A 12,071-nucleotide genomic window follows, 5' to 3' on the forward strand; every position below is an offset into this window, starting at 1 on the left:
ATTAGCCCTTAGGCGGAAATGACCCCTGTGCTTCAGCCATGTGAACGCACTCTTAGGTTACTCTCAAGCGGGGTGCAAATACTGTGGAGTGCGGAAAATTCTGCGATAAATTCCACCAAATTTACGCATCCAGGGACTTTGTGACGCGGTTTTTGGTGCAGATCCACAATAAAATCTGCAATATATTTTTTGTTTGCAAATTTGGGTTTGATTCAGCACCATCTGGTGCAGATCTTGATGGTTTTTTTAAAGCTGCTCCACAGCAAATGTCACAGTTCCAGTTGAAGAGATGAGTACCGCTGCGGATCTTTTGCATCAACGGGGTGGATCCGCAAACTGAAAGACTTTGCAGGAAAACCTGCACCAATTCCGCTAGGTCTGAACACCCCCTACAGGAGCCCCCTACTTCAAGGGCGTAGAGGCCAGTAAGTCGCACCGTCCACCCTACTGCGACAACAAGGTCCTCCCTGCACATAGACTAGAATGGCAGCAAAACCAACAGCCGGAAATTAAATCTTTTGATATGAAGAATAAACTAGGTGACAAGCAGGTAAGAGCTCGCCCCCCTTGTTCCGGAGCCCCTGGATCTCTCCACACGGCACCAGACATAGAACAGTCCACTGAGAAGTCCCTACCAAGGCAGGCAGTGCTTGGGGTGCCCGGAGACACCACACCGCCGCACTGGCCCTTTAACGCCGCCGTACGTTTCCTGCCGCGCATGCGTACTGAGGTTCTGCGCTTGTCATCATGGCGGCGCGGGGCCATGTGCAGGACCCTAACGACAGGCGGCTGAGACCGATTTACGGTGAGTGTCCGGGGGACGGAGAGCCCGGGAGTGCCGGGGGATAACAGGTCGGGCGGGTGACGGAAGCAAAGGAAACGATAGAATTGGTGTGAGAGCTAGGCCGGCACCGGGCAGGAGGGATGAATGGCTGCTCAGCGGCGCTCCGGAGACCAGGGCGGAGATCGCCGGGGTGGTGGGCGGTGTGTGCTGCAGGTGGCATGTCCGGCAGTATACCGTACTCGCGCCCCCCTGTATACACCTGAGGACGCTGCACCGCCGGCTCCCACTTATCACGTGACGTGTGTGTGTGTGTGTGTGTGTGTGTGTGTGTGTGTGTGTGTGTGTGTGTGTGTGTGTGTGTGTGTGTGTGTGTGTGTGTGTGTGTGTGTGTGTGTGTGTGTGTGTGTGTGTGTGTGTGTGTGTTATATAAATATATATATATATATATAGTACTTGGGCACTGGCAGACCTGTGGGACAGGTTCCCCCGGACTTGCATGCAGGGCTGAGTCCTCTGATGTGCTGCTGATCACTACGCCCTGACGTGTGTCTGTGGTGTACCTGTATGTTGTCGGTCATACATCCCGCCATGATCACACCTGTGCCTGATGTGGTCTCCGCCGTAGATCTGACACATGCTACTATCCTCCAGGATAACATCGGAGGCGCCCATTCAGTGCCATTTTTCTGCCCAGTATTTGACAGATCAAGTGCTTAGCGTTTCCCCTCTGTTCAGTTCCTCTAGGGGGCGCTCCTCTTGCGGTTTGTACGACGCTGTGGGATTCTGTCGGGGTTTCGCCACAACTGCCGAACACAGTATTGTGACAGAACCGCCGGACGGGAAGGAACTAACTAACCCCTTCTCTGTCCTCGGTGGAGCCGCCACCACTGCTGTCCTGTGTGCTGCCGGCGGGAGACAGATGTGTGGTGCACGACAAGTGCACCATACCAGTGCGTACTTGCTGCATGTCGCCAAGCGCCATCTTGGCGCAGTATGTCTGAGTGGTAAGATGGGAGCCTATGCAGATTGGTACAGTATGTAATACGCTGTGACCGTTCGGTCGTATGAAAAAGCCCTCGGGGCTCGTTCACACGACCGTGATTTCAGCATGTATTACGGCCGCGTGACACGCGGTTAATGGAGTCGATGGAAGTGAATGGACTTTCATTGATCCGTCCACATTAGGTCTCTTCGCACGGGCAGCAGCGTGAGAAAATCATGGCAAAATCACCTCTCTGCTCCGGTGGTTTTTTTTTCAGCGATATTGCTGCTTTTTGTGAGAATAATCCCGCCTCACATGGCAGCCGCTTGCGATAAAAGCGCCCTTTTTTTTTTTTTATTGTGACAGTCGAGAGGACTTTCTAATAAGAACTCATCGTGTGAAAATCGTAAGTTCGTGCGATGCAACGCGATAAACAAGGAGGCTCCATAGAGAAAAATGGAGTACAAAAAAATCGCAAATCGCGGCAAGATAGTGTCACGATTTTTTTTCCCCCTTTCTCACAAGACGGCATCAGAGAAAACGGCGCTGATGTGAAGGAAGCCATTGGAGAGCGTGGGCTTCACATACATGCGTTCTCTCACGCTGCCACATCGCGGCAAAATCACGATTTTGTCTCCCGTGTGAAAGCGACCGTAGCCATCCCCCACACAGCCGCGTTTTACCACGAGTAGTGCGGCATTTCAGCCCTGCGCTAATTCAGTATAACGCCGCCCTTGTTTTCCATAGAGCCTCTTAAAGGGGTTGTCCCGCGGCAGCAAGTGGGTCTATACACTTCTGTATGGCCATATTAATGCACTTTGTAATGTACATTGTGCATTAATTATGAGCCATACAGAAGTTATAAGAAGTTTTATACTTACCTGCTCCGTTGCTGGCGTCCTTGTTCCCATGGAGCCGACTAATTTTCGCCCTCCGATGGCCAAATTAGCCGCGCTTGCGCAGTCCGGGTCTTCTGCAGTCTTCTTCCCGTTTCGGCGCGGGACAACCCCTTTAAGACAGCCGCTCGATCTCAACGCGATTTTTGAGCACAGCCTGTCCTATGTTCGGCGTTTCGCGTGCTTCATCCATGATGAGGTATGCCAAACCCCGCAGTCAGCTGCAGGGAGCTGCGGGGTAAATGACAGCGCTTTGCAGCGCTGCTGTGTGAGGGGGGCCCTGATGTGTAAACGCTGCGTGTAGATATACGCATGTGGAAAAGATGGCAGCATGCTCTATTTCACCGCATATCACGCAGCATGAACCCTATACTTCTGTATGGGTAGCTTATACAACGCTGCTCATATGCAATACATTGCTTATGGGTGACGATACATAAGGAACTCCGGTATGAGACGGAGCGGGGAATATTAAAAAAGCCAAAAGTCACACTGCGCATGACCGTGAGATACTGTCATGTGCAAGGCACCCGCTACCATACGTGGTGATAGCCGGCTCACGCAGGCTGGGAAGACACTGCATGCAGCGTCTTACACATACAGTCGTGTGAATGAGCCCTTACAAGTGTCCGCTTGTTTCCATTATACAGGGTGGGCCACAGAAAGGTAGCCCGCACCGCACTCTTATAAAAGCTATCGAAGAGCAAATCCTTGTTGCCCATAGCAACCAATCACAGAGCTGCTTTAATTTTACCTCAGCAGTATAAGACATGGCAACCAATCACAGCGCAGCTTTCATTTTACCTCAGCAGTATAAGAAAGTGCAACCAATCACAGCACAGCTTTCATTTTACCTCAGCAGTGTAACAAATGAATCTGCTGCGACAGGTTGCTATGGGAACAAAGATTTGCTCTTGGGGTGTAAATACACGTATATGGTTATAACACACGTTTATGACTTTATTCATCTCAAATTTTTCTAAAGATAGATAGAATTAGAGAAATTAGAAAGGAGTCTGTAGAATATAGCTGCTCTGCATATGTATATTACACTATGGCGCTCCGACATCGGGGGCCGACCTGCCTAGTGTAAGGCCTCCCTCACGCAGGCACTTCTGTCCGTGATTAATGCGGCGTTTTCAGCGCCGTGCTAATCGCGGTATAACAGTCATTGTCTTCAGTGGAGCCTCTCAGACAGGCGCTCGATGGCGAAGCTTTCCAGTGTCGCCATTTTCGAGCAGAGTCTGTTGTATTTTTCTAAACCCGGCTGTGAAAGAGAGTAAGTCTGCGGTGCTTTGCCGAATGCCTGTGTGAGGGAGGCCTTAGAGGCCTCAGAAACATGTCGGATATCAGAGCTATGCAGGGAAATCTGAAAGTCGGATGAGGTCTGACACTTGATTGGAAACAGTTAATTAACAAGGGATTTTATTTATTTTTTCCCTCAGACCAATTTCACGTGGCTGAGCAGCTCGTACAAGATCTGTACACTGCGAGACGCACAAATCTCAAGCGAATATTAGCTGCGTTTTTTTGAATGCGGTCATACACATAAGCAATGTCTTTCTTGCACCACGATGCGGGGGAAATATATTGCGACATGTCCTATCTTTGAGAGTGCTGTGGCATCGCAGTGCCCGTTGGCTACAATGGGTGCGGCAGCACCGCAGCACATGCTAGGTGCACGCGAGTGCGATGCGAGGTGCCCCATTGAAAACAAGATCCTAAAGCACTCGGCAGGCGCAGCTGCGCCGGGTTTCAGCCTCAAGCAGTTTTCACTGTGTGGAAGTGCAGCCCGTGTGCAAGTAGCCTAAGGCCCAACGTCTACGGGTGGATTTGATTTGCAGTACCCGCGCTGGAGATATGCAACTCAAGCCGCCCATAGGGAGACATGGGCGCTTGCCGGGCAGCTAAAAGCATGCGGTTGTGGTTCTAACCCCCCCCCCCCCCCCCAAGCGTAAAGTCAATGGAAGCCGTCCGATCCGCAGCTGTCACTGTGGTTGTACTGCGGATCCACGGGAAAGCAGGAGATTAAAAAACAGCACTGTGCATACGTCGGGCAGCGCTCTCGGATGCATCTGCCGTGCTGAAGAAAGAAGATCCGGCCGACACGGAGGAGACCTGCGCTGGATCCGGAGAGGTAAGAAATTGTCTTTTAATGTCCATGTCCGGGGGCACGGGCGGATTCTGCCGCATGATTCAGCAGTGGTATGCATGCGTGCAATCAGACATTAGGCCTAAGGGCTCCTTCACACTGGCGATTGCAAAATCGCAACTTATTTCCCATGATTTTTTGAGTCAGCGCTGCTTTTTCTCACAAAAACATCACTGCCACTTGTGATTTTTCTCGCATGTTTTTCCATGCGATGTTGCCGCGTTTTTTTGTTGTTTTTTTTTAGTTAAGTCAATAGGACTTTCCAATGTTAAAATCGCAGCACACAAAAATGCAAGTTTGGGCTTTGTGATGCTTTAAAAAGGAGGTTCCATAGGGTAAAAACCGCAGAAAGATGGGACCCCTTTTTTTTTTTTTAATCACAACATCGCATGAGTAAAAACATCGCAAGTGTGAAGGAAACCATTGAAAATCATTGGTTTGTTAATTCTGCATTTTTACTCACTCTTGCATTGTGCAATTTTTCTCGCCAGTGTGAAAGCGCCCTCAAGCTGAATTCACACGGGCAAAGTTCTCGTGCTGCGAGATGCACAGATCTCACACGAATTCTTTTGAATGGGGTCATACACGTGAGCGATTCTTCCCTGCCGCCTCATAGAATCCTACAATGGTAGAGTTGGAAGGGACCTCCAGGGTCATCGGGTCCAACCCCCTGCTCAGTGCAGGATCACTAAATCATCCCAGACAGATGTCTGTCCAGCCTTTGTATAGCCACCTCCCCGCGCAGCACATCGCACCGTGACGTGGGGAACAAAATCGCTGCACGTCCTATAATTAGGCGTCCCCTTGCATCGTGCTAGGGGGGCAATGTGAGGTCTCCCATTTGAAAACAATTTGATTTGATATAAAGACGCCTTGCATCCACACAGAAATCGCATGTTGGCGAGTGCGATATCTGACTGTGGTTCACGGGCCGATATCGCACTCACCTGTGTGAAGTTAGCCTTAGGCTGGCTTCACACGGTATAAGTGCACTTAAGCTGCGTATTTGCGCAATGGGTGTTGTTTTTACGTGCATCTCCATGTGCTTTGCTGGATTTTGTTGCACACACATCATGCGCAATTAAACACGTAAACATGCTGTCATTGATTTCAATGGGCAGTGAAGTTAAATTAGTTTAATTTGTGTTATGTTTGTACGCAATACACACAAATAGAACCTGCTGCATATTGTTTAGCGCAAACTAAATGCTTCCACGAAATACGCTTATGTGAACAAACGTGTCCGTGTGAGTAAGCTCTAAGATTATCACATTTGGTGTCCCCCCCCCCCCCCCCCTTTATCACACTCCCAGATCATATGATTGGCCTGAAGCTGCATCAGTTTTCGTAACTTGGAATTCATTAGATTAATTAGCTTTTTCAATCAGTGCATCTTTGGCGTGCGCACATGAACATGCCTTGCGGGCGCAAAAAGTACAGTAAAATACACAGATGCACACGCAAAGAAGCATTGTTCATTCTGCACAAAATGCTACACTCATGCGCACGCAAATACGTATACGTCAGTGTGGAGGGGGCCGCAAGCAATATTTGTGTCTTGCATGCTCTATATTGAGAACAAGGCTCAGCTGCTCCTGAAAAACAGGTGGTGGCTGGTCACATACGGCTGGCGTTCAGCGCTTCAAGCATGGTGGCTGCATAGGAGACGGGTGGCCACATGGCAGCATATTACAATGATCGGTTACATTATTTGGTATGGATGTATACTGCTTCACCGAGAAAGCGTCAATGTAAGGAAAAGCTCAAAATGAGAAACTCAACACACAGAGTTCTAACCAAATCCATTTTAGGCCTCCTTCACACGGGCGACAAAGTCATGCTGCTACGAAGCCCATGCTTTCCTATGGGCTAATTCACACGTGATGTTTTGTAGCATGCGACATCCCGACACACAAACCTCACGGGTCCTGCCATATGCCTGCGACTTGTGAGGTTTTGTAGCCCATTTTTCCCTATGGAGCCTTCCTCTGTCAAAGCCTAATCTAAGCCCTGGCTGCAGGGGGAAAAAAAGTATACATCACCTTAGAAGCACTGTCAGCCCGGCCGCATCTTCTTCCTCGTCCCTGGCACTATTCTCTTTTATCTCTTCTGGCCGGGGATTGAAAATCCTCGCCTCCTAGAAGTGATGCCTCTGATTGGCTAACACTTAGCCAATCACAGCCAGCGCTCGATGAACTACGGCCATTCCTCGAACGCTGGCTCTGATTAGCTAAGCGTCAGCCAGCGCTTTCAGGAGGCGGGGATTTTTCAATCCCCGGCCAGAAGAGATGTCGGGGTCCAGGAAGAAGCTGCAGTGGAGCCCTGGACAGCGCTTCCAGGTGAAATATGCTTTTTTTTTTCTTCTTCCCCCTGCAGTTTGGGCTTATTTTCAGGGCAGGGCTTATATGTGACCCTACAAAGTCGCGTGACTTTGTAGCGCCACATGCGACTTTGTAGCACTACAAAATCTCAGTATTACAAAACGAGAAGACACAGCGATATCGCTGCGATTTTCTTGCGGCGGTGCTGTGTCGCCCGTGTGACGGAGGCCTTAATGTAGTAATGGCTAGGCTGATTTCAGACGAATGTATGGAAACACGTCTGTAATATGGATCCAGATTACATTACGACAATACGTACGGATTTTCTATTGGGCAAATACTGATCAGTATTTTCCAAATAGGAAAGAATAAACAATAGTGAGGCAAATACATAAAAATAGGTCATGCTGCTTTAAAAAAAGCCCCCCAAAAAACGTCCATGTGAATAGATACATAATTACATTGGCTGCCATATATGGAGCTAAAATACGTTAATCTGAAACTGGCCGTATATGACCTATATTGTGCTGCCCTGTAGTCAGATTGTCATTGCTTACGTTGGGTCCTGTCCCCATGTGGGCTCATGGTTTATATTCACTTATTAGTACGGTCTGGGAGTGTTGGGAGGTAATCGGAGGAAACCCATGCCAACGTGGGGAAAAGGTAAAACTCCAAGCTGATTTGAAACAATTGGGTCTCCTGTGGCCCAATAAACAGGATGATCAGTAAGCAGTGGGGCCACCATGTTGGCTGATGCAGCATCAATTTAGTGAGTGCTTGCATGCTGCCCTGGGGTAATATAGACCTTGTACCACTCATCGCCTGGGGAGTTGTGGAGGCACACTACTGCAATCATCTACTATGAGGGGCTGTCTTCACAGCGAACGGCTTGACTGCAAACCTCCCTCAGCCAATCTATGCCGTCATTGATATTGGAGCAACCAAATCTGTCCTTGCACTCCGTGTAATGCAGCCAGCTATGTATTCTGGAGCTGCTGCATGACTTCGGGTGCGTCACTGTGCATTATGACATTCGTCTCAGTACGATAATGCACATTTTGTTCTAGTGACCACTGTATCCAAATTCGACCCACGGTTGTGGCATTATGTTGCGTTTCTGCTGCATTACGACCCAAAGACCAACCAGTTGTACATAGTCCGGTGATGAAACATTTCATAAACTCAATCTTTTGATGAAATGGCTCTCCACGGCATCTAAGAACCATCTTCACTCCCTAATCTTTATCTGGGCACAAAGCAGTTTATGTGGGTGTGACATTGTCACCCAAAGTTAGCTTTCCCCTTTTACAACACTCCCAGATCACATGATTGGCCCGAAGCTGCATCAATTTCCATAACTTGTTTGTCTGAGTGTACCCTGTAAATGATTGCGTAATGCTGTGACAGAATCATCATGGTGTTGCATCTTCTCCATGAGGCGGTGTATATCAGCATACATCAAGCGTGTTAATTTCTGGGTGTTGTGGAAGTTTGAAAACTAATAAAAAATGCTTGTTAACATGAGACTACTTCTCGGTGATCGCTGTAACCCTCCCATCACACTGGCCAGATCTTGGTCAGTTGTAATAAACTCCAATCCACAAAGCATGTTGATCAACGCTCAGTCATATATATATATTGCTTAATTACCTATTAATAAACAGTCTTGAGCGTTTTTTTTTTTTTGCATTAGTTACTAATAGGCTAATCGGCCCATTAGTAGCTAGCTAACTAGCTTCATTTACATGTATTTAGAGAACAGCGGGTGGTCTGTTCTTTAAGTACATCGCTTTTGTTCTCTCACAGGCTGCCGGCTGCATATAATGCTGTCAGCACTGCCCATGGAGAACACAGCATGCCATCTCTCTTATCAGGGACGACGGATTTAATGCTGAGCTGAACTCGGCGATGGATGGGCACACATTTACACGCAACGGCTATCGCTCAAAAGCCGTCGTTTGGACGAATTTTGAGCGATATTGGTTGCATGTACATCAGCCTTTACATTTTATCGCTAGTCTGTCAGTTGCTTCATCTATTTACATTAAGTGATTATCATGCACATTTGTTCATTTCCATTTGCCTTGGACCCATTATCTACTCATGTAAACAAGCCTGTAGTGAAAGCGGGTAAAGCCCCATTTACACACACAAGTGATCACTCAAAATTCATCAGAAACTGACAGTTTTGAGTGATCATGTTGCATTAGCTACTAATGGGCTCACCAGCCCTTTAGTAGCTTATAGCTTCATTTGCATGTACTTGGAGAACATTGGGTGGTCTGTTCTCTAAATACATCACTATTCTCCAGCGGGACAGCAGCTAAAAGAATGTTATCAGCGCTGCTCGCGGGGAACACAGCGTGCGGTCCGTCTTATCGGGGGGGACGGATTTTATACTGAGCTGAACTCGGCAATGAATGAAAAGTGCACGGTGGCCATGCATTTAGACGCAACGATTATCACTCAAAAGGTGGCTTTTCAGTGTATGGCTTGTATGTAGCTTCGTAAACGATCAATGTGGGTAAACCTGGAGGAGCCCTGGTTGGAATAAACATACTAGTGCTCCACAAGTGTGTGTAACCGTAGGATCCATGCTGGAAGGCGTCAACAAGTCCAGTTTGTTTTGTGTTCCGGCCAGCCATGACGGGTTGATCTGTGGACTCGCACTTAGTTGATGTAACCTCTGTTGGATGGATGTGGGGTTTATACTTGCTAGCTGTCACTATTGTGTAAAGTTCTGCAGGTGCAGCGTGTTTTATGTGCTGCAGCAGCGCCTGTTAGCGGAGCGTGGTAGTCTTACTGATCTGTCAGTATTGCAATCAGCACTTGGAGCCTGTCAACTCGAAACAGCACTATAAACTAAGTTATGGTGCTGTTCAGGGATGTGATGGGGAGCCGGGGATACTCGCCCACTATCCGTAAAGTCTGGTCTGCAACTGGACTGTTTTCAACTTGCGGTTTCGACAAGCGGAGGAAAAATCACAGCATGTCATGGAAGCCTTCTGATCTGTGGCCCATTCCGCAATAAACATTGCGAACAGGTTGTGGATTCTGCATCATCGTCTGGCAGTGGCGCACGGGTGGGTGGGGGGTGGGGATTTGGAAAAAGAAAGGCTTTACTGTGCATGTGCCACGACAAGCCTCAGTACAGAAAAAAAGCCGACAGAGCAGGTACGCGCGGACGCTGCCTGAGACGGGTTCCACATGCAGGAGGTTTTATTCAAGCCATAAAAGGGGTTGTTTGGTTCCGTTTTGACATAATGCCCTTCTTTCTCACAATGTGTTATTGTCACTCCACCCAGTCAGAACTCACGGAAAACAAACCCAATCACTTGAATGGCTGTGTTCACACGAGCAATTTTTCACTTGGAGCCATGGTCCACGTTTGTAGAACTGCTGCAGCTCCTATATTCATGCGAGCCTCACCCAAGAGCGGGACATGTAATATGTGATGTGAATACGGCCTAAAACATACCCAGGAGAGGTGGCTCACCGGTTCTTCCTTGAATGGACAGGTTTTTTTTGTTTTTTTTTTCTGTTTCACGGCGGGGCTACTGACCTGGGCTCGGAGCGCCCTAGATTCTGTCATGCGGTGAGTTTGGGTCAGTAGATGCCTGGAATATGCCTATATGAAACTGGCCGACCCCACTGCACGCTGCGTTACAGCCCAGTGAACAATCGCAGGTGTCATAGTCGTAATTCAATTAGCTCATTAGCTTTTGGAATAATTATATTTAAGCACATGAAATCTTCAGGAGTCAAGTAGGTCAGCAGGATGCTCGCGCAGCGTGGAGTATATTAGCAGATTAGTCAGTGGGATTTACTGGATGCATTGACAGTCAGTTTGTATGATGGGATTTGCTGTGAGGAATAGAATGCAAGAAGGAAATAAAATCCAGAAAACGGACCCCAGCAATGTGGATGAAAAAACACGAGTCGTGTGCATCAATAAAACCAAACGGCGTACGCATCTCAGATCGGTCCAGCTCCTTGATCATCATAGTAACTTTACATGCACACTGTCTGCCGGAGAAACTCGGACCTCTATCGCACTCACCCTTTTTATGAATGCACCCTTAATTTAAGAGCAGCACAGAACAAATGGAACCACAATGCAACTGCGTAACCAATCTGATATTCCTGCAAACCGGTCAGTGTTAACAAAGTCTGTGGTGTTGTCTCTACATACTAACTACATGTACAACACGGCAATCCTAGAAGCGGAGCCCAAGTATAGATGTGTCATAACTGTTGGAGGAGTCGCCTTCAAATTCCAAAACTGTATGGGAAGGTACCTTTACATGGGCTGGTGATAGCCCTAGTTATTGCTGAAAACTGCGACTCGGGGTGGTAGTTGTCCCATGTACACTTGTTGGAGTCGTATGGTTTTTAGCTCACTTACAAACCAAGCGGCTGTTGGCCCGTATAAACAGGAGTCGCTCAATATCTGAACGACTGGATGTTTGGGTCATGTCTCATTGGGTCATATTTGGGTAGTAGAGGTAATCCACTGAGGGGTACCTGCAAACTACTGTTTGCTACAGGGAAGTCACCATCAGTGCTGTCTCTGCTACGAAGGAGACTATCTTTCTTTAGTAGAACTTGTTTGTCATTAAAGGGATTTTCCGTGGAAAATACTATTGATATATCCTTAGGATAGGTCATCAATAGTTGATCGGCTGGGGTCCGTCGCTCGGGACCCCGACCGATCAGCTGGGCGGGCACATACTGTGAGCGCCACAAATACACAGAGGTCAGAGCGGAAGCAGCCGACCTCTTTGCAGTGGCCAGTGCTTGTAACTGCCGGCACGGCTTGTTGATTTCAATGAGAGCCGTGCCTGCAGTTACAAGTGCTGGACACTACACACAGGTAGGCACAGAGACTTCCACGCCGACCTCTGTATTTGCAGTGCTGACAGCAGGTGCCCGCTCA

General features: G+C 48.2%; 1 protein-coding gene across 1 annotated transcript in view; it reads left to right on the top strand.

Annotated features, from left to right (window-relative positions):
• The first annotated feature begins 717 nt into the window (after positions 1-717).
• Positions 718-12,071, top strand: part of NAA25 (N-alpha-acetyltransferase 25, NatB auxiliary subunit) — a 59,123-nt gene continuing 47,769 nt past the window's right edge. The window contains exon 1 of the mRNA XM_066603233.1: positions 718-805. Within this exon, the coding sequence (XP_066459330.1) occupies positions 748-805 (58 nt within the window). The 5' untranslated portion in view covers positions 718-747. The remainder of the gene's footprint in view (positions 806-12,071) is intronic.

This window comes from Eleutherodactylus coqui, chromosome 5, assembly GCF_035609145.1.
Source record: "Eleutherodactylus coqui strain aEleCoq1 chromosome 5, aEleCoq1.hap1, whole genome shotgun sequence".
NCBI classification, from domain to species: Eukaryota; Metazoa; Chordata; class Amphibia; order Anura; family Eleutherodactylidae; genus Eleutherodactylus; species Eleutherodactylus coqui.